This window comes from Wolffia australiana, chromosome 1 (assembly GCF_029677425.1).
Source record: "Wolffia australiana isolate 7733 chromosome 1, ASM2967742v1".
NCBI lineage: Eukaryota > Viridiplantae > Streptophyta > Magnoliopsida > Alismatales > Araceae > Wolffia > Wolffia australiana.
Genome location: NC_135835.1, coordinates 28,221,805 through 28,243,316, shown reverse-complemented (window position 1 = coordinate 28,243,316; position 21,512 = coordinate 28,221,805). Strand labels below are relative to the sequence as shown.

Sequence of the window (21,512 nt, the reverse complement as noted above, 5' to 3'; positions counted from 1 at the left end):
AAAGCCATAACCAACAGGGAGGGGCGCAATAAGAGAGAGAGGGGGTATGAGAGAAAAATGGTATGAGAGATAGAGATAGAGAGAGTATAAGAGAGAGAGAGAGGAGGGTTATGAGAGAGAGACAAATAGAGAGATAGAGATTGAGAGAGTATAAGAGAGAGATAGGGAGAGTATAAGAGAGTGGGTATAACAGAGAGATAGAGAGAATGGGTATAAGAGACGTATAGAGAGAGTATAAGAGAGAGGGGGTATAAGAGAGAGATAGAGAGAGAGAGCGAGAGAGAAAGAGAGAGAGAGACAGACAGACAGACAGACAGACAGATAGAGAGAGAGAGACAGACAAACAGACAGAGAGAGCAAGAGAATGAAAGAGACAAGAGAGAGAGAGACAGACAGACAGACAGAGAGAGCAAGAGAATGAAAGAGACAAGAGAGAGAGAGAGAGACAGGGAGAGAGGAACACGTTGACATGAATTATTTATTCTGGGTCTGGCCTCAGAACATGGCTCGGACGGTCCTCCCCTTTGTTTAATCAGCGAGGAGTTACGAAACAAACGGGAGGGGTTGTGAGGAAGTTTAGCCGAAGGGTCGTTGGTAGGCGCATTCGAGGTTACTCCCAACGCTGACGCCGAAGATCTGCGCGTAGCGGTGAAAGAAACCGATACGATCAGCCTCTTGCGCGTTGCCCGGAACGCCACATTCGAGACCGCCGTTGATGATGTTTGTCACGAGCCCAAAGCCCGCCGTTCGGTTCGCGGCTTCGTCGGCGGCGGTAGGTTTGTACCTTCAAACGATGAAGATATCCATTATGCCGTCAGAAATGTTGAGATGACTCAAAGAAACGATCCGGGACTTGTCGAAATGGGATGTTTATGGGAATAATCATTATAGCTACAATAAGAAGGAGAGTATGATGACAAATGATAATGATGATGATGACGGTGATGAATAATAATAATGGCAACATTAAGAACAACAACAATACTGAGAATAATGATTATAATTACAATAAGAAGAATAATATGATGATGATGATGGTGATGAACAATAATGGTAACAACAATAATAATAAGAATAAAAAGAGTAATAGAAATAAGCTGATGATGATGATGATGATGATGATTAAGAATGAGAAGAAGAAGAAGAAGAATATTGATAAGATAACGATGACGATAATGAAGAAGAAGAATAACAAGGTGATGATGAAGATGAAGAAGAGGAGGAAGAAAATGATGAATAATAAGATCAAATAATAATAGAAAAATAATAAGAAGAAGAAAGACAATTTACAAATGAGGAAGAAGAAGAAGAATATTGATAAGATAACGATGACCATAATGAAGAAGAAGAATAACAAGGCGATGATGATGAATAGTAAGATCAAAAATAATAATAGAAAGATAATTTACAAATGGGGAAGAAGAAGATGATGATGATAATGAATCAGGTGAAGAAGGAGAATATGGTGAATACTTATTAAGAAGAAGATGATGATAATATGAAGAAGAAGAAAAAGATGATGATGATTTGGAGGTGGAAGAAAATGATGAATAACAATAAGATCATTAATAATAATAAAATAAAAAGAGAAAGATGATGATGACGACGATGATTAATAATTAGATGAGAATCAATAATAATAACAATCATAAAAATAATAATGATGATGATGCTGAAAATGAAGAAAACGACGATGATGATAGTGATGACGACGATGAATAATAATAAGATGAGACATACTAATAATAACAATCATAAGAATAATAATGATGATGATGCCGAAGAAGAATAAGACGAAGATGATGATGGTGATGTTAATGAAGAAGATGATGATGATGATGATGATAAGATAACACATAATAAGATGACAAATAATAATGATGATGATGATAATATAACAAATAATAAGAAGAAGAATAACGATGATAATGAAGATGATGATGATAATAAGATGAAAAATAGTAATAATAACAATGATGATGATGATGATGATGATGGATTGATAACATAAGGCAAGTACCTCCCAACCATGACATCATGGCAGGATGGCTTTGGTGGCTGGGGGGTCATCCAGAACCAGAGTGCCGTCTGGAAGGCGATGACTGAATTGTTTGCCACGATGTCCGGGTTCCTCAGCCCGTCAAATCCCAGCGCCCTTCCCGCCGGTCCGTAATTATAGTTCCTGAAACATAAGTTTAACGCATAAGTATCAAGAACTACGGAGATAAAACTAATCTTCTTATGCACCATCACCATCAAATTATTCACTAGCTTTACATCCTGTTTCTTCTCTTTTCATGTTTAATAGCCTTCTTAATTACTTAATAACTCGTTTCACGAGAATACAATTAGTTGATGATCTGGTTCAGTTCTAGCTTATTTGATCGACTGACCAACTCTATCTAATCCTATTAAATTCAACTATGGATTGATGTTACAAAGTAATAAGGATGAGTGTGAAGTCTCAGGAGAAATTTGGGAAGTAAATGAGGAATTTGATAGAGATATCTATCTATCTATTGAGAGACAGTGAGGAAGATAGATAGATAGATATAGATATATATTTGCAGAGATAGAGAGAGGAAGAGAAAATAGAGAGAAAGATAGAAAGGGAGAGGTAGAGAAAGATAGAGATACAAAGAGAGAGGTAGAGAGATATAGAGATAGAATGAGAGATAGATAGATAGATAGAGATAGATAGATAGATAGATAGATAGAGAGAGAGAGAGAGAGAGAGAGAGAGAGAGAGAGAGACCATGAGAGTTGTATGGGTCCCCGTCCTTTGTAGGATTTGCCGGGGTAGCAGGGCCAGTCGGTGTTGGTAGAATCGCAGTAGTTACTGGGAGGACTAATCTCCTCCTTGAAGCACAATCCCCAAGAGTAAGGGCCATCCGGAGCCGTCGGCCACCCACCTGCAATCGTTCATAATCTCTCAGTCGATGATAACCAAGAAATGAGACAGAGAGAGAGAGAGAGAGAGTGAGTGAGAGAGAAGTGGAGAGAGAAGGAGCGAGAGAGAGAAAGAAAAAGAGAGAAAATGGGAGAGGGAGAAAGAAACAGAGAGAGGAGAGGGCGAGGAAGAGAAAGACTGAGAGAGATAGATAGAAAGGAGAAAGAGGGAGAGAGAAAGAGAGAGCGAAGAAGTAAGAGAGAGAAGGAGATAGAGAAAGAAAGCTGAAAGAAAGAGAGAGAAAAAGAGCTGAAAGAAAGCGAGAGAAGAGGAGAAAGAAAGAAAGAGAAAGAGAAGGAGAGAGAGCCATGAAGAAAGGGAGAGAGAGAGAGGGAGAGGGACACGGAGAAGATAATGGAGAGAGAGAGAGAGGGACCCGGAGAAGATAATGGAGAGAGAGAGGGGGGGAGAGAAAGATAGATAGATAGATACACAGAGAGAGATAGATAGATAGATAGATAGATAGAGAGAGAGAGAGAGAGAGAGAGCAACCAGTTGTCTCGTGGGATATCTGCGCGAGGAAAGCGGCGATCTCTCGCCTGCGCGTCTCCGAGTTACCATCGGAGCCGAAAAGAGGGAATCGCCGGGCAGCCCTCACGAACGCCGAATAAGGGTAGAATCCTCTCGCAGGGCAGACGCTATCGTCCTTGTGCAAGAACAGCGAGTTGTACGTCGACTCGCGCACTATCCTCGATACTGAAGAAGCCCTTGCAAAGACACTGACCCTGAAGCAGAATAACAACAACAGGGAGAAGAAGCTTGGCCCCTTAGCCATTTCTCCACCGAATAGTTGAAGCTCCTGGAGATTGCACCAGCCCTGGCCCTCTTATATTTGGTGAAAATCATAGCATTGGCCCACCGTTGACTTTCAGGTATTAAATTCGACCACCGAATTGCATTGACGGATCTTTAAAAGATTTTTGTTTGACAGGAAAAGGAATGAAATTTGGCCAGGAGACTTCACCAGTCTTGGCCCTCTAATATTTGATGCAAATCATGGAGTTGGGTTACCGTTGAATCAAGGTATTTAATTCGACTAGAGGATTATATTGACGAAATCTTAATAATTTTTTTGTTGATTGAATGGAATGAAATCTGGCTATTTCTCTAGCTTAATCGAAGTACTAGGAGATTGCACCAGACTTGGCCCTCTATTATTTGATGGAAATCATGGAGCTGGCTTACCGTTGACTTAAGGTATTTAATTTCGACCAGGGAGTTATATTGACGAATCTTAAGAATTTTTTTGTTGATTGAAAGGAATGAAATTTGCCCATTTCTGCAGCTTAATTCAAGTACCAGGAGATTGCTCTAGGCTTGGCCTCTTTATCTATCTCCTACTCTAATTTCTTTGTTTTTGGAAGGGCTTGTTGGTACACGCCATGTTTCTTTTGCAGAATCGTTGACCCAAGATTTGGCGAGGGAAAGAACTGTCACTATATGACTTTGGGGCACGATTTGGGTTTGGTAAATAGTTGTCTTTACACCACAGCTAGGGACGACTTCTAGCCACTTAGGGTCAGAATATTAAGTTTTTTTCCACGCTTTCATACGCTGTAACAGTTATATGGTCAACCCCATACACTTCAACACGCAATAGTCAGATGCAAGTTGTTCAAACAAGTGCATGGCACATGACAGGTCTGGGCGCCTTAAAGATTTCTGGGTATATAAAACACCAGAAGATGCATTGATAAATCATTATTTCTATCAATCCACAGCTAAAAGATTTCACCTATTGATGAACCGCAGGTGTGAGATGGATTCAGACTACTCTGGAAATGCCAAACTAATGCCGAACTAAAACCCATCATATACTTTAAATTCAAAATTCATATGTAAATGTAATTGTGCTTACTTAAATGCTTTTGCCCCTCTATATCTCTATCTTTATCTATCTTTGTCTCTAAATCTCTATATCTATCTCTATCTCTATAAATGTATCTATATCTTTATCTTTATCTATCTCTATCTCTATATCTATATCTATATCTATATCTATATCTATATCTATATCTATATCTATATCTATATCTATATCTATATCTATATCTATATCATCTTTTTTTGGCCTACGCACCCTTGAATATGTTCATGGAAATAGTCAAGTAAAATATGATATTTTTGAATTCCACTAAGAGGTGGTGCCATCTCGGCCCTAAATATTGGGTATAATCATGTACTTTGCTCCAACAAACTACCCTGTTCCATTATCCGGACCTTGTGTCACTCACTAGCCCGTAGCTCCTACTCCCAACTAAGTGGAACTTAAATTTACTTCACCAGCCCAACTTAAAGAAATTTAGATCATAAGAGTATGCCCAAAGAGGGCCACGTGTCACTTCGTAACCTTTTCCCTCCAGTTCATATTTTTGTCGAAGGTACTTACTATTTTGTCTTCTGATCTGGCTCGCACAATGTAATAGCCTACGATAACATGAACTTAATCTTAGGACATAAGCATTTATTTCTTTTGCATGGTATGTGAGCACATAAGTGTGGATTGGTTATCTGGCATACTCAACCTCATGATACAACCTTAATGGTCAACTTAACTTTGGTATTTCTTTTGCATGGTATTTTTATTTTAATTATTTTAGTCAATAAATTATAATATAAAATATAATTTTTAAAGAGTTTGTAATATATATTTAGGCCTTAAATAATTAATATATAAATTATTTAATTTAATAAATCACGTAATAAAAAATTAAATGTAATATAGCTATACACATCAAATCCCATGAATCAGCACATTAGTTAGTAGTCTGTGTTTGCAAATATGGGATCTGAATTTGAAATCCAAAGGGAGTTGCAGACTGCCTCATTGCTTTAAGTGATTGTATTGGCAATTGGCATCGAGGCCCAGTACTACAGTTGTGCTGGTGTTGGCCATCCTAGCCGCACCAACACTAGAATCCTCCCCAAATGCTGCCCCAAATTATATTTTTGGATACCATTTCCTAGGATTTCAAAAGATAAATTACAGTTAGATACCTAGAACTAGGCTTTAATACCTTTGTTGGGTTCTTTCGGTGATATTTACTATCTAAAATGATTGTTTTCTGCTGGAATGGAAAAATAAAATTAGAACTAATCTATAAATCCAAGGATGATCATATCACATTTTGAGTAGCATATTTAAATCTCACTTTGTTACATGAAAAACACTAAAAATTTTGGCCTCTAGATGTATCCACACAATCACTTTGACAATGGTTCTCGTGTTGCATCTCTTCAACACTTCTTAAACATCTGGTGGAACTTCTCACCATCCAATAACACTAGAAGGAGACATAATTTGAAGAGGGAGAGAAAAAAAGATGTAATACATTGCTTGCATGGGCACCTGAAATGGATTCCCCCTATTTATACTATTTCGGAAATTTTCATAAAACTCCTTATAACTTCGAGTATAAACGTCCATGGATCTTACACATGTTACCGTCGAAGCCCCTGTATCAGTCTAGTTAATAGTTTAATGGCTAAAAAAAATTAGTGACCAACAATACTTATTAACTATATCAAGCTATGTATTACTTAACGACCAATTTAGTCCAATTATAAGTCAAGTTACCAGTACGTGGGGTGCAAATATATACCTTGTGATCAATAATATAAAAATGAGTAAGTCAAATATCTCTTATAACCTTTACCCCCATCAGTAAATGTATACATATAATCCTTCATCTATGCAAGACTGCCGAATGGCTTAAGGTATGGTTAAAAATCATTTAAGTTATTAGTAATGCATAATAGGGTGATTAGAAAACCTCTTGTTCAATAACCCCAGTACTGTGGATAGAGAATTCAATGCATCTTATTTTTGAGTCAATCTCCTTTCATGAACGATAAATATAAAGTAATTAAATAAAAAGTATCACATATTTGACATTCATAATCATAGAGTTATATATGAACATGAAATACATAATGATTAAATATTTTCCTAATTTTCTTTTAGCTTGATATTTCAGAACTATTTCCCCTTTCTGAAGCAAGATATGTTTGTTTTTTAGAACATGCTCTTCAGAATGCGACTGATGGAGCGCGCCCAAACGGCGTCGACGAAACATCATCGAAGCCACCATCATCAACATCAGCATCACCGCCGGTCCGTGTTCAGCCCGACCGGCACGTCAAAGCATCTGTGAAGATGCCCAGGTTTAAATACCCCGCATAGAGCACACCCGCGCACGTGTTCGCGTTTTAATTATCTATTTTCATTTGTTTAATTTCTGCTATGTGTTCATCACGATGAGTGCACCCTACTCGTCGTGACACATCCGTATCATCGTGTTTTTTATCCGTCTGTATCTTTTTATTTTCACATCGTTTAATCTCCTATTTTCTTTATTTGTGTGTAAAAAGGGGGGGGTCTCTTATTGGACTCCCCCCTGTTGGACCCATTGGAAGGGGCCCATCATGGCCCTATATAAGGCCATGATGGGCACCACGTTCGTTTCAGATCTGGATTTCCATATTGTGGCAGTTATTTTCTGTGTTCAGATCTCACGCTAGAAGAAGAGAGGAGGAAGAAGAAGAAGGAAGAGGAAGAAGAGAGGGTAGAACGAAGAAAGAAGGAGAAACGTCGCCTTGTTCTGCCCCAACCCATCGGATCTTCATTCTCGTGCCCTCGCGCACGTGAGACTCTAAAGCCAAGTTGTTGCATCGTGAGATTCCCCTCAACTGGCCGAAGCTATCGCAAAGCTTGGTGTGCTTTCTTACGGACGTGCGTCGCTCACTGTGTCGAAGTCGCTAGAATACTACCCAATCTGCCAAACCTTCTTCCCTGCCGGCATCATTTTCCAGCCCCATCTATTTGGCCTGCAAACGCTAGCCTCGCTCGCCGCTCTCTTCGCGGTGAAAAGGAAGTGCGGCCAAGTCTTCCTGGGGATGGGTTCGTTGTTTGTCAGATTACATGCCGACTCCTTGGGTCAACGTCATAGTTTGCCCCGGCGCCCTCGCACACGCCCATGTGTCGATTACATTTGGATCTCCATTGGTCAACGTACATTTGGATCTCCACCGCGCTCGGGTTAGTTAGGTGAGAGAATTTATCGAGAGAATTACGAATTTAGTGAATACTGTGGTACGGGTAGAGCTCGTCTGTTATGTGCGAGCGCCAATGAAAAGTCTTCCGTTTGATGCCGTAGTCACCGTCGTCGCTCTGAAGGTCACCGTCACCATCATCGGTCGTCCACTCGGACCTCAGAGCCCGGTGAGTTACCCCACGAGTCAGGACCTTCATGTACACCCACGTAGGATTTCACGTCATCACGTAGTCACATCTCCTAGTGAATTACTCGTCGGACGACGCCATCGACGTTGTTCGACATCAGCAACATATGACTTAAGAAATTGGAATGATGATTGATTCAAAATAATTTTAATTCAACCAATAGCTGGAATGAAATGTTTATGAAATGTATCCTTGGATTCAATGGTATTCAAGTTTCGTCACATTAAGATTTGCCAAAGAGAAAAAACAGAAGTCATGTGGGTAAAACCTGACTTATGTTTCCACTTTTTCGTAGCTAGTGAAGGAAAGTATTAGAACATCATACTTTCAACATCCAAACTTCCTATTTCTCCCAATCAGTTAATTAAATAGTTTGATAGACCTTAATGATTATTGGGCCATTTGGTTTAAAAGTAAAACCCACATGATTTCTCACTTAATGAAATAAAATCTTATAGAGTTATATATCAATATCAAATACATAATGATAAAATATTTTCTTATTTTCCTTTTCTATAAATGTTTCAGACCTATATCCACTTTATGAAACAACATATAAGAATGTCAATTTTTTTTTAAACATGTTCTTCAGAATATTGTGCGATATGATTTTGGATTATTTAGTATCCCGAAAAAATTATAATTTCTTTACTCAAGATTTATCATCTATCTTCATGATGTCCTCTAATTTTCCTGAAAAATCAACTTAGACTCCTTGCTTTTTCTTAAAAAAATACACAAAATCAATAGAATGTATGTAATCAACCAAAATTAATTTGAAAAATAGAGTGATGCAGTTCTGAACAGTAAAAAAAATGTACTGCGTTATTAATGAGAATAGTTTTTAGGGCCATGGAATTTTGAGTGGTGAGCTTAATTATGCCTTAATGTAATGTGGAGATGGCAGGAAATAGGTACTCGATAATAGAAACACAAAATACATAGATGTATTCAGCTATAGAGACAATGGAGGAGCAGTTACCAGATGATGAGGGAACCATATTCATTCTTTGGCTTAAAAATAAACCCACATCTTCGTAAAGTATATTGATTTAGGAAGATATCTGTTATCTGTTTATTGACTGTTCAGAACTATATCATTGTATTGTTATGATATTAATTTTGGTTGATATCATAAATTCTATGTCGCTTGGGTCTAAGCTAATAAAGAAAGGATTACTAATAATGTTACCTGAAGATTGATTAGATCATGTTTACATGAGGTGGATGCATAAGGAATAACAGAAGCTAAACAAAAATAAGTTGCCATAGCATGTTTCCATGCTTCATATTCATCTTGAGTGAGGAAGACATTTAATGATGAGAAGCAAGAAAAATGGGCATGTCATTTCTGGAGAGGCGCATATGGGTTCGTTTGGGTTGACCAAACATTGCACGACACTTAAGTGATGTGTTATTGATCTTTATTGAGTTCTCACATTTAGGGAATTTGTTTCTAACAGAGGTATGTATTGACCATGATCCTTGTTTTGACTAAATCCACCAGCTGATCATGGGGTTCTATTTCCTCGAAATTCAGAGTGATCAAGGAGAGTAAATGGGGCTATAAATGATACTATGGATCAATGAACTCCCATAGTAACTCATAACAATACAATGATACATATATAAGTAAATATGAAGATATAAGAATATTCCAATATAAAAAATAAAAAAGATGAAAATCAGACTAAATAAATATTTTTTACAACTTTTATAATTTAAAATGAGAGGAATCTCAATGGAAAAGTTAGAGAGTTGAGTTTGATATAGATGTTGAATTTTTGTTAATTAGGGAAGAAAATTATCCCTAAAGATTAAGGTATAATTTTATATTTTTGTGAGAAACTAGAAAGATAAATGATAAACATATCATAAATTTTAGAAAATTTGGAGAATATATGAAATTATAATGATTTTTAAAAATCAATACTCATAAAATTATGTAATTTGTGAAGTCTGGTCAAGGTGAAAAAATTGACGAAGAAAACAATGTCCAAATCAGGTATGGAAGTACACAATGTGGTGGGGCCACACTTGATGTTCTCAAAGTAGATTGGGACTAGCAGGTCTTCATCTAATGCTTCTATGGAGGACGCGAGTCACTTTACTTATACTCCATGATTAAATTATAGCCATTGATGTTTACTTATCTAGGTGAACTTCTCTAGTTTGTGTACATTCTCTTTCATGTCAAATGGGTCCATCGATCATGTAGCCATTAATGTAGTGATACTAAGGACAAATAGTTGGCGCTCTTGAAAGAAAAGATTTCATTGGATTGATCCATACAAATCTTTGAATTATACTGCACTATGAACCATATTGATTCACGTCAAGGATATCACAGTTGTCCTGAGACTTGAGACACTAAAGACATCCTGTGAATGGGTGGTTGTATCTATGGACTATGAGCTCTTATTGATAGAGTTCCAACCATCTTAGCTTGGATTCATTAACAACTCCAGGTATGGGATTTGTAGTTACAACAGGATCATCCACCTTCAATATGAGAGAAGATTGACTACGGAAGATGATGCAATTAAATCCCTGGTCATTCTAGTGGAAATATAAGATTATGTATTGTATGATGGGTTTTATCATTTATTAGAGATAACTAGAATGACCATTAGGGTTTCATAGTTAACCATATCCAAAAAAATAAGCATTTAATGGTCATTAAAAACATGAAAAAATGCATCAAGAAAATAAAATTCTGCTCAAGTCCCAATTAAATATTAAGCCTAGAGACGAGTCAAAGTTAGATCCGCAAGGAATAAGAAGTAGTTGTGTTTTGATATCTTGATTGAGTAATGGAAAACCTTTTGTATGTAATAAAAGCATTGATCAATTCCAAATTGGTCTCTAAAACATAATACATCAAATGTACCTTGTGGGGAACTTGTTCCACTCTTGATTTTCTCCCTTCTAGTTTGCTCTAAAGCCTTTTATATGTCCAGCCTCTAGAAGTATTCATGCAATCAAGTTGCTCTTGGATCTCTAATTCTTCTACTCCATCTCTTGTTGAAAACCTTGTAGACCTTCTCACCATGAAGACTATCATCTTAGATGAGTGGAGAAAACTTTGAAGGAAGAAGGGGCGGGCACTCAACTCTGGCTTGCATGAGTGCCCAAAATGGGTGCCCCTTCCTATATTTATATTTTACATAAATTTTTAATAGAAAAAATTGAGTAAAATATATTCATGAATTCCCCTATGATATTATGGATTTGTCCCTCTAGGTTCATACATCGTTCTAGTTAATAACTTTAGTAGCCCTAGAATAATTATTAACCAACCTTATTAATTAACTACATTAAGATATATATTAATTAATTATCGATTTAACCCAATTGATATGTTAAGTTTTCAAGTAGTGGGGTGCCAAGCGTTACCTCGCACTCATGAAGATATTGAGTAGTGTTTGAACTGTCTCATGGAATCTTAACTATTATAAATTACCGTATACATAGAATCCTTCATCTACGTGAGACTTCCCAACAACTCAGGGTATGGTTGATTGTCAAACCCCAATCCATTATTCGATTAGTACTACTACGTAATATGGATCATTTGACATTGCCTTATTGAATATCCTCACTACCCTAACCAGGGATTTAACTACATAATCCTCCTTGAGTCAATCTCGTCTTATATCAAGGCGAATGATCTCCTCCTAACCACTCAATCATCTTTATGGGCTTCTTCTTATAATGGAGCTATGATTTGCTTGAATCCCATGGCTGGAGACTCATATGTCGTCGTTAAAATATTGTTGTCCATCCACGAGATGTCTTTGGTGTCTCAGGTCAATGGATCACTTATACAACTACGACATGAATCAACATGATTAGTGTTTAGGTATTATACCATTTAGGGATTATTCAAATCAATTCAATGAACTCTTTCTCGAAAGAGCTCCTACTATCTGGTCCTAAGTGTCACCACACTAACAGACACAAGATCATTATCTTATTGATAAGCCAAAAATAGGGGTAGAAATTATGCAGTTTTTAGCCCTTGTCGTTGTGAATTTTAGCTTATGCAATAAATTTATAAAAACTCTACTTAAGATGTGTAGTGATAAGTACGAGTGTCATCCAAGGGAAGCTAGTAAGGAATTCAATTTGATGATCTTCTTGGTAGTTTAACCCTAATTAGAGTGAATTTAATCTTCAATGAGGATCAACTCACCCTAATTAGAAGAAAAATTTAGAAAGGGGGGTAGAAGAGATGAGATGAATAGAAGAAATAGGGAGCTCTAGATTGGCTTCTTTGATCCAAATAAAAGGGTCCAAGAGGTCAATTAGAGAGGTTGAGAAGGAAGTTTTGATTTGAGTTCGGTTGGTTTTGTAAGTTTGATAATTCAGAAATAAAATGGGGGTAATTTAATTTCCTAAAAATTAAATCAAAAATTTTTAGAGTTTTTCTTTGGGAATGCAGTTGAATGCCTAGTTAAATCCCTCAAATTCTCCTCTCAATCCTAATCAGGGCTTGTACATGCCGCTAAAGTCAAGCGATTTAGAAGTTCAGATCAGAATCAAGAAGAAGAAACAAGAAATTGAACTAAGTTCATTCAAAAAACACCAAAATTCAAATACAATGAAAGGGAACAGGTTGATCCAGGCTGGGGCTCCTCTCTGTCTTACAGCTGTGATAGAGCACCATCAAGAATGACCCCCTCCTCTCCAAATTCGGCTTTTATACCTAGGTAAAATGGAATAAATTACCATTTTACCCCTAATTAGTAATTAATTTATATCTATCGATACAGGCTTGATCTCAATGATACAACCATACAGATAGAAAGAGGGGATCAATACGAGCAAATCCATAAAAAAATCATCTCAATCGGACTGATGGATCAAAAGTTATGAATAAATGAATTTAAACCAATGTGAGCCATTGGATTAATTCATTCATTTATTTTTTTTTTTTCTCTTAACCGCAGGCTGAGGTGTCGCCCTCTCATTGGTGGCACCGATTCACCTTCTTCAGGTGGGTGCTCTCTTGTTGCGCCACCTACCCCCTCGCGAAAAAAGAAAACCAAAACAAATATTCAAAAGTCGGGATTTGCATACATTTTGATTCGCACCTTTGCGTGCGTCTGGACTTGAAAGCTTCTATTGATAATTTGCCACGTCACCGCCCGTGCGTGCACTTAGCATGCGTCGCAGGGGCGGTAATCTTACTGCAACTGGCCTCTATCACTGACCGCCGTCAGATTTTCATCCGACGGTTGCGATGAGGCCACGTCGTCGCTCCTAGAAATCGCCCTACAATTTACGCGTAAATCCTTTACGAAATAAATAATTGCCATCCGACGCCGCCCATAAATATTTATAGATATACCCCTTTGCGTATTCTCTCTCCTCCGCTTTTTTTCTAAAACATTAAAACAATTAATAAATTATTTGCAATAAAACCCTGGAAGATTTTAAATTACATCTTCACGCCTGCAGTGGCGACTGATAGCTGTTTTCACGGTCTTTTTGCAACGAAACTTTGCAAAAAGGCCCTTCAAAGTTCAAAAATGATATAAATACTTTTTTTCTCTTATAAATATACTTTTTGTTTAGAATAAATACATTTCCTCTTCAAATAAATCTCAGAAAAATCCTAAAAATTCGTAAAAAATTCTAGAAAATTCTAGAAAATTCACTGATTCATCCCCATGCTGATAAATCTCGAAATTAAATATTAAAATTGCCATTTTCATTCAAAAATAGTTATTTCGAGCTCCAATAAATCCTTTAAAATTCATAGAATTAACAGAAAATTAGGGAAAAATCAGAAATCACTTGAACACAATATTTTCATGTAAATATATGATAACAACCCCATTTTATGCTCTTTCAGTTCATTAAATTGTGCTAATAACATGAAATAAAGACTGAATTTTGGGTGTTATCACTTATAAATAGAATTATATAGTGTTATTCTATCTAGACAAGTCAATGTCCATATCTACAATCCGTTGAACATGAATACTAGAATACGTGTTTAAAGACTAGTGATCATTTTATTATAATCTCATCATACTTCACACGGTCATTGCATGTATTTATGGACTTCGTTATAAACATCACACTAGAATCCTAATGAACTAATATTTCATTTGATGAGCTCAAATAAAAACTTGGTTGTGTAATTTGGCTTAACAATCGCATAATATCCATCAATGTCCTACATGGACTAAAGCCAATCACCCTTATTTAAAATCTATTGTTTCACACTGATGCTCAAAGACTTCATGAGCTAGTGTGTTTTTTAGTGGGTCTGGTATGTTGTCGGTCGATGGAACCCTTTCCATCATAATATCTTATCAAGCAGTATCTTCCTAATTAAGGTAAATTATCTTCGAATGTGTTTCAACTTCTGATGAGACCGTGGCTCATTTGCCTATGCTAGTGCACCATTTTTTTCACACAACAATAGAATGAGTTCTTAGGTGGAAGCAAAAATTCCACGTTATGTGATGACTTTCTTCAACCAGACTACTTCCTTGGTGGCTTCGACTGTTGCAATATATTCAGCTTCTATCGACATGTCGAATGTAGTATTCTACAAGGAACCCTTCCAAGATATCAAGTTATGATCATCTGGATCAGCTTGGAAACTTTAGTGTAACATTTGAGCTTCAACTCCTCTCCTACATAAATTGGAAATAGATCCTCAGTCTCTCTCAAGTACTTAAGAATGCATTTCGCTGCTACCCTAGGTCTGCCTGAAATTTGCTTATAACACTCACATCAAATGCAACATCAGGCCTAGTACATGTCATCGTGTACATGATAGATCCAATAGCCGACGCATATGTGACTAAAGTCACATATGTGACTAAAGTCACATATGCGTCGGCTATTGGATCTATCATGTATTTTGAGGATCTATTAGACCTAAAGCTTAAGGTGAGTGCTCATTCGATACTCAAAATCCATGTTTTATCAGTATGAGACCTCTCTTAGAGTTTTCCATGCCAAAACTTTTGAAAAGAGTGTCTACGTACATATATTGGGATAATCTTAGCAACCTTCTTGAACTATCTCTATAAATATGCACTCTTTATACATATGTTGCTTCTCCCAAATATTTTATGGAGCAGTTGTTAGACAACCATGCGTTTATTGATTATAACATTCCTACATCATTCCCAATGAGTAGAATGCCAGCCACATTAAATCAGAAAAAGTGATTGCACTCCCAATGATTTTCTTTTATACCCATGGTTCATATCACTCTTAATGAAGTCATAAGATCTGATAGCCTCATGAAATCTGAGATTCCAAATCCTCGAAGCTTGCTTTATAAGGATTTTTGAAACTTTGACATTGTATCTGGAAATTCCTTGGATGCATAAACCTCGAGTCATATCATGTACACTTATTTCTTAATGTTTTCATCAAGGAAAGAAATTTTGACATCTATTTGACAGATCTCATAGTTTTGGTGTGCAGCTATGGCAATAATTTTGATTTTATCATGGAAATTGACAAAAATGTTTTGTTATAGTGAATTCCATGCCTTTGATGATAACCTTTTACAACTAATATTGTCTTCTATGTGTCAACTTGTCCATCTAAACCAATAGTTTTATTAAATATCCACTTACACCAAATAGGTACTATACCTTTGGGGGGATCGACCAAGTACCATATTTGGTTTTAGAGCATGGACTGAATTTCATTATCCATTGTTTCTTGCCATATCTTATAGTCAAATCTTGAACTACATCACCGTATGTTCAAAGCTCATCATCCTTAAGATGTAGTGTCTCAACTTCACCTCATGTAATATGTCTAATATAGCGATCATGCTGCCTCACTATCCTTAAGATGTGGGTTTAACATATTTATTTGAACATGCTCATAAACTGAGCACTCATTTGCTGAGATGGCATTTGTATTTTGACATGAAATTTATTCCAAGACTACTTACACCCACTATCTTCCCTAAGAAGATATTCATCCTCTAGGAAGATGGCCTTTTTTGAAACAAAAACTGTTTTCTCCTCAGGTCAGTAAAAGTAGTCTTTATTTTTTTTCTTTTTGCTATCCCACAAATCTCTATAGCTGAGCACTTGATTCTAGCTTCTGTGTATCATGCCTTTATACATGGGGTGGACACCCCCATACTTTAATGTACATTAAGTCGAGTTTCCTTTCATTTCATATCTCATATGGAGTGGACATTACAAACTTGTGGGGTAACATGTCCAATATATGATGTGTTGGTTAAAATGCATATCCCCGAAGGAACATCGGTAATTTTGAGTAGCTCATCATGGACCATACCATGTCTAACATGGTGCAATTCCTTCTCTCTAACACCCCATTCATTTGTTGAGTGTAGTGAGGGGCCATCTGAGTTAGGATATCTTTATATGAATTGTGTGAATTATGTACTTAAGTATTCTCCTCCTTGATATAAATGAAGAGTTTTGATACTGTTTCAAGATTGTTTCTCTACTTCATTTTCAAAAGCTTCAGACTTATACTTCATCAAGTATACCCATCCAAATCTAGAGAAATCATCAATGAATGTAGCGAAGTAAGAACTACCAACTCTACCTTAAACAGACACATAACCACATACATCAGAATGGATATGTTCCAAAATGCCTTTGGCACACTCAACATTTGCAGAGAACGGTGACTTGGGAAGTTTACTTGCTATGCAAGATACACGAGTTTTGTATGATTCAAAATACAGACCGAGGTATGCATCCTTTTGCAATTTAAGTAATCTACTGATAATCCAAAAAATAGGGATGAATTATGCAATTTTATATCCTTTATCGTTGTTGATTTTAGCTTGTAAAATAAAATTTATAAAACCTTAACCTAAGATGTATATTGCTAAGTATAGGTAGCGTCCAACGGAAGCTAGTAATGAATTCAATTAGTGATCTATAGGAATAATTTTCCCTAATTAGAGTTAAATTAGTCTTCAATGAAGATCAAATCACCCTAATTAGATGAGGAATTTAGAGAGGAGGGTAGAGGAGATGGGAGGAAAAGAAGAATTAAAGATTTCTAAATTGACTTCTTTGATCCAATAAAAGGGATAAAAGGAGTCAAGTATATGGGTTAAGAAAAGAAATTTTTGTTTATTTGATTTGGGGGAACTGGGTATCAAAATTCACTAAGTACTATTTTACATACACAACCTAATATATCCTCAAAATTAATTTTTTTATAATTATTTTTCTTAATGTGCAAGTGGAATAGCTTGATCAATTTCATAATCTTTACACTCTGATGTCGGACGTCGTCGATGGCGTCGTCCAACGGATAAATTCACTAAGTGGATGTAACTACATGATGCAAGGAAACCCTAGCTGAGATTATGTGCAGGTCCAACTTGTGGGTTTCGCCGAGTTCCGAGCTCCAGGGCGGGCAACTGATGGCGATGACGGTGACCTTCTGATCCTCGTCGGAGTGACGACAGCAACTACGGCGCCGTACAGAATAATTCCGTACAAGCTCGCACGTAACGGACAGGCTCAACCCGTACTTTGGAATTCATTCAAATCGTAGTTCTCTTGATAATTTTCTCTCATCTAATCTAACCCGAGCGCGGTGGAGTGCAGCCAAAAATATATTCAAAGATGTAATTAAATTGACGAAGAAGGGGAACAGCATACCTCGTCGGTGACTGTGTTCGTCGTGGGTGTTTTCGTTGGTGCCAAGATGGTGTGGGCAGAAAGGCTGAAGTGTGCCATTAAGGGAGATGGCTTGGATCATCCGGCAGCAGTGTCGCGGAGCAGGAGCTATAGCCAGAGATATTCAGGATGAAGATGGAGTCAGGAGTGAAAGACATCACAACAATATTGGAGAATGACCACGGCTAGGCTGGCCTGATGCATAGCGTGAGCGCGACGCAGGTGGCGACTGATGCATGAGCAGTCGCACGTACGACTTGAGTTGTGCGAGACGATACACGCAAGATCAGCGGAGGGCACAGGTGCATTGGCGGTGCGTGCAGGAGGCGGCTGGACGATTGTTGTAACACCTCGACAATGCTCTACGACGGCGTGAGAGGCTAGCTAGCAGAAGCACGCGCACTGGCAGCAACAACCTTCCACCTGTACCGGGTGACTATCGCATAGAAGCTGATTCGTGGTGGAGTAAATCTTAGGAACATAGCAGCATGGCCTTTGTCAACGTGGTGCACCTCCGTCAGCTTTCAGACGGTCAAACAGCGGGGTGTATTGGACGTCGTCGGCAGGTCCATGGGATTGCCATGACAAAGTCATCGGCTCCTGGTAGAACCACACGCCTATGTCCGTGGTAATGGCCACGCCACTAGCAGCCAAGGGCCAAAGGCATCAACCTTGACTTCTAGGGCTAGGGAATGACGTGCAGCTTCATTCGGGTATCAATTCCATCGTGCGCGGCGACGGATCTCATCCCCTACAAAATCAGTGTCAGGAATCCGCCTTTGGCAGCGATCGTGCGGTGCGTAGTCCTCTTCTCTGCGCCGGACGTCAAAACGGAGGCATACGCCCACTCCGAACAACATGTCGCACACTAGGATGACGGGTGCAGCTTGAATGATGCGGGCTGGGTTATACGGCCCCGCAAAAGCGTGAAGGTTGCGTGGGACATCAGCACACATACAAGGCAATCGTAGAGCCGTTGTGATGCAGGATGACTAGGGGATGACGGGGTGATGCAGGGTGGCTAGAGGAGATAGGGACATGGTGACAATGGGAATCGGATACTAGGAGGACTAGGGTAGGGATGGGATAAAACAGACCACAAATCACACGATCGAATTCAAAGATTTAAATCCGGTGAAAATAATGATGGTGCGGCCCCTTTCCTCGTCGAGGAGTACTGTCTTACTACCACCGTGGTGAAAACAAAGCAACACGTTCAATAAATCCAAATTGCGTTCGCTAGAAGATTCAAAGACCTATTCCACTAGTCGCTTGAAGATTCAAAATCCAATCAAATCCAATGACGGTGGAGGAACACTCTAAGAATACTAGAAGAAGAACACGGTCACCAAAGAGTGTAGAAGTACCTCGACACTAGATAGTGCGTGAAGAGGCTGCGGGAAATTCTCGACACGTCGTTGGCAGGACAATTGACGTGCGCTTCGAAAGGGTTCAGTTGGCGGGGGGGTCAGGGGGGAGTCACCCCCTTGCAGGGTTCAGGGCAGTGCCCCAAAACCTAAATGGTATGCGCGGCGACAAGTGGCTGCGAGGGCGTCCGGGGCACGGCGAGTGCACACGGGCGGCCAGGTCTCGGCAGGCACGGCGGCGAGGCACGGCTGCCGGGCCAAGAAGCGCGGCGGCCGGGCGCGCGATGGGCAGCGGAGCGGCGCGCGCGCGCAGGCAGCCGAGCGCATGGCGAGCGTTGGCGGCGGCGGGGGAAGGGTTCGGGCGATCGGGGCGTAGGGCGAGGGTGGTGGTTAGTTGACGGGTGGCCAGAAGGAGTGGTCCTTCCTTGACGGCGGCGACGGTGACTGCAAGAGGTGGCGACGGTGGCGGCTCAAGAGGGGACCACTAGGGCAAACTTTCTTTTTGAAGAAGAAGACTTCAATTCAAAAAAAAAAATTCACTAAGTGTTTCTTACAACTTTGGCCTACATATAGGCCTTGGAGGAAGAGAAAATACGAGAAATAAAATAAAGTAAACAATGTGATATCGTGCTACGTCAAAGGGCAGTTATGGATCTGGCGTTAACGACGTGTCATGATGTGGGATGTGTCGTGTGTAAATGGAGATGCGTCTGATGCCAGTGCGTTGACGTGGTCATTATCAAGGTGGCTCTTCAGTTGATGTTAGCGACCAGTCAGGATGCGGGGCGTCTCAGATGACAGTGGCAGCACGTCCAACGAAGATGCGCTGACGTTGTCACCACCACGTAAAGGAGGCGTCGGCGGTCCTATGGATGCAGTCAACGCTGCAGTGTGCAATGGGGCTTGACCAACGACGAGGGCAAGGGTGCCCCTCTCTGGCTCTTCCTCCTATGCCTTCTCCTCTGCCTTCTTCTTTCTCTCGATGAGGCCTGGCTCTAAGAAAATAAATGCCACAAAAATAAACCAGATGTGAAATTGAACATGTCCATCATGGCCTTATTTAGGGCCATGATGGACCCGTTACACAGTACACATACCGGGCCCAATAAGGGACCGCTTTTACAACATTGAAAAAGAAAATATGGAGAAATATTAAAAATAGCGCGACATAAAAGGACTGGTGAAATGTGATGACACTGACACATCATGACAAGTAAGGTGAGCTCGACATGACGAGCATGAACATGAAATCAGATGAACAGAATAGGTAATTAAAATGTGAACGTGTGCGCGGACGTGCTTTGCCCAGGGTATTTAAACCCCGGCGTCTTCACAGCTGCTTTGGCGTGCCGGTCAGGTTGGATACAGACCGGCGGTGATGCTGATGACGGTGAAGACGACTCCGATGATGTTTCATCAATGTCGTTTTGGCGCTCTTCATCACACTCAATCCTAGTAAGAGCTTGTACATGCCACTTAAGCGAAGCGATTTAGAGTTTCAGACTAAGATCAATAAGAACAATCACAAATTTCACTAAATAATAATCCAAATTACACTAAAATTTGAATAAAACAAAGTAAAAAATACCAAAGGCAGATGAGCTACGCTGGTTTTCTTCTCACTCTTGCAGCTGTAATAGGGCCCGTTCTAGAATGACCTCCGCAACTCGAAATTCTACTTTTATAATTAGGTTAAATGGTAAAAATTGCCATTTTACCCTTAAAAATTAATTATTTTTTTCGTCAGCTCGTAATCCCCAGGGTATGATACCCTATAGCTTCAAAGTAACAAGTCATTTTCTCATTACTTTGGCTCTCTCATTTTCTATTTTCATAGGCATTACTATAGTTCGATTTCAAAGAAATGGGCTTCATTTTTTAAGCTTTTTATTACCCGCAGGAGTCCAACTGCCGTTAGCACCTTTTTTAGTACTCCTTGAGCTAATCCCTCATTTTTTGTGTATTAAGCGTAGGAATTTGTTTATTTGCTAATATGATGGCCGGTCATAGTTCAGTAAAGATTTTAAGTGGGTTTGCTTGGAGTATGTTGTGTATGAAAAATCTTTCGTAGTTCATAGGAGATCCTGGTCCTTTATTTATAGTTATTGCATTAACCGGTCTGAAAGGTGTAGCTATATCACAAGCTCATGTTTCTACGATCTCAATCTGTATTTACTTGAATGATGCTACAAATCTCCATTAAATGAAACATTTAATAATAGAATAAAAAGGAGGTTCTGCTCATAAACTCGCCCCTCCGAACATTATGAAATAAAGAAGGTTCTTAT

At 38.8% G+C, this 21,512-nt stretch overlaps 1 protein-coding gene across 1 annotated transcript; it reads right to left on the bottom strand.

Moving 5' to 3' along the window:
• Positions 1–452: 452 nt before the first annotated feature.
• LOC144713588 (chitinase 10-like) lies at positions 453–3,759 on the bottom strand. Its single transcript, XM_078588207.1, has 4 exons — positions 3,443–3,759; positions 2,756–2,912; positions 2,021–2,182; positions 453–784 (listed from the first exon to the last, which is right to left on the bottom strand). Exons 1-4 carry the CDS (start codon positions 3,723–3,725, stop codon positions 577–579), a joined length of 810 nt encoding a protein of 269 aa, XP_078444333.1. The 5' UTR covers positions 3,726–3,759; the 3' UTR covers positions 453–576.
• Positions 3,760–21,512: the final 17,753 nt, after the last annotated feature.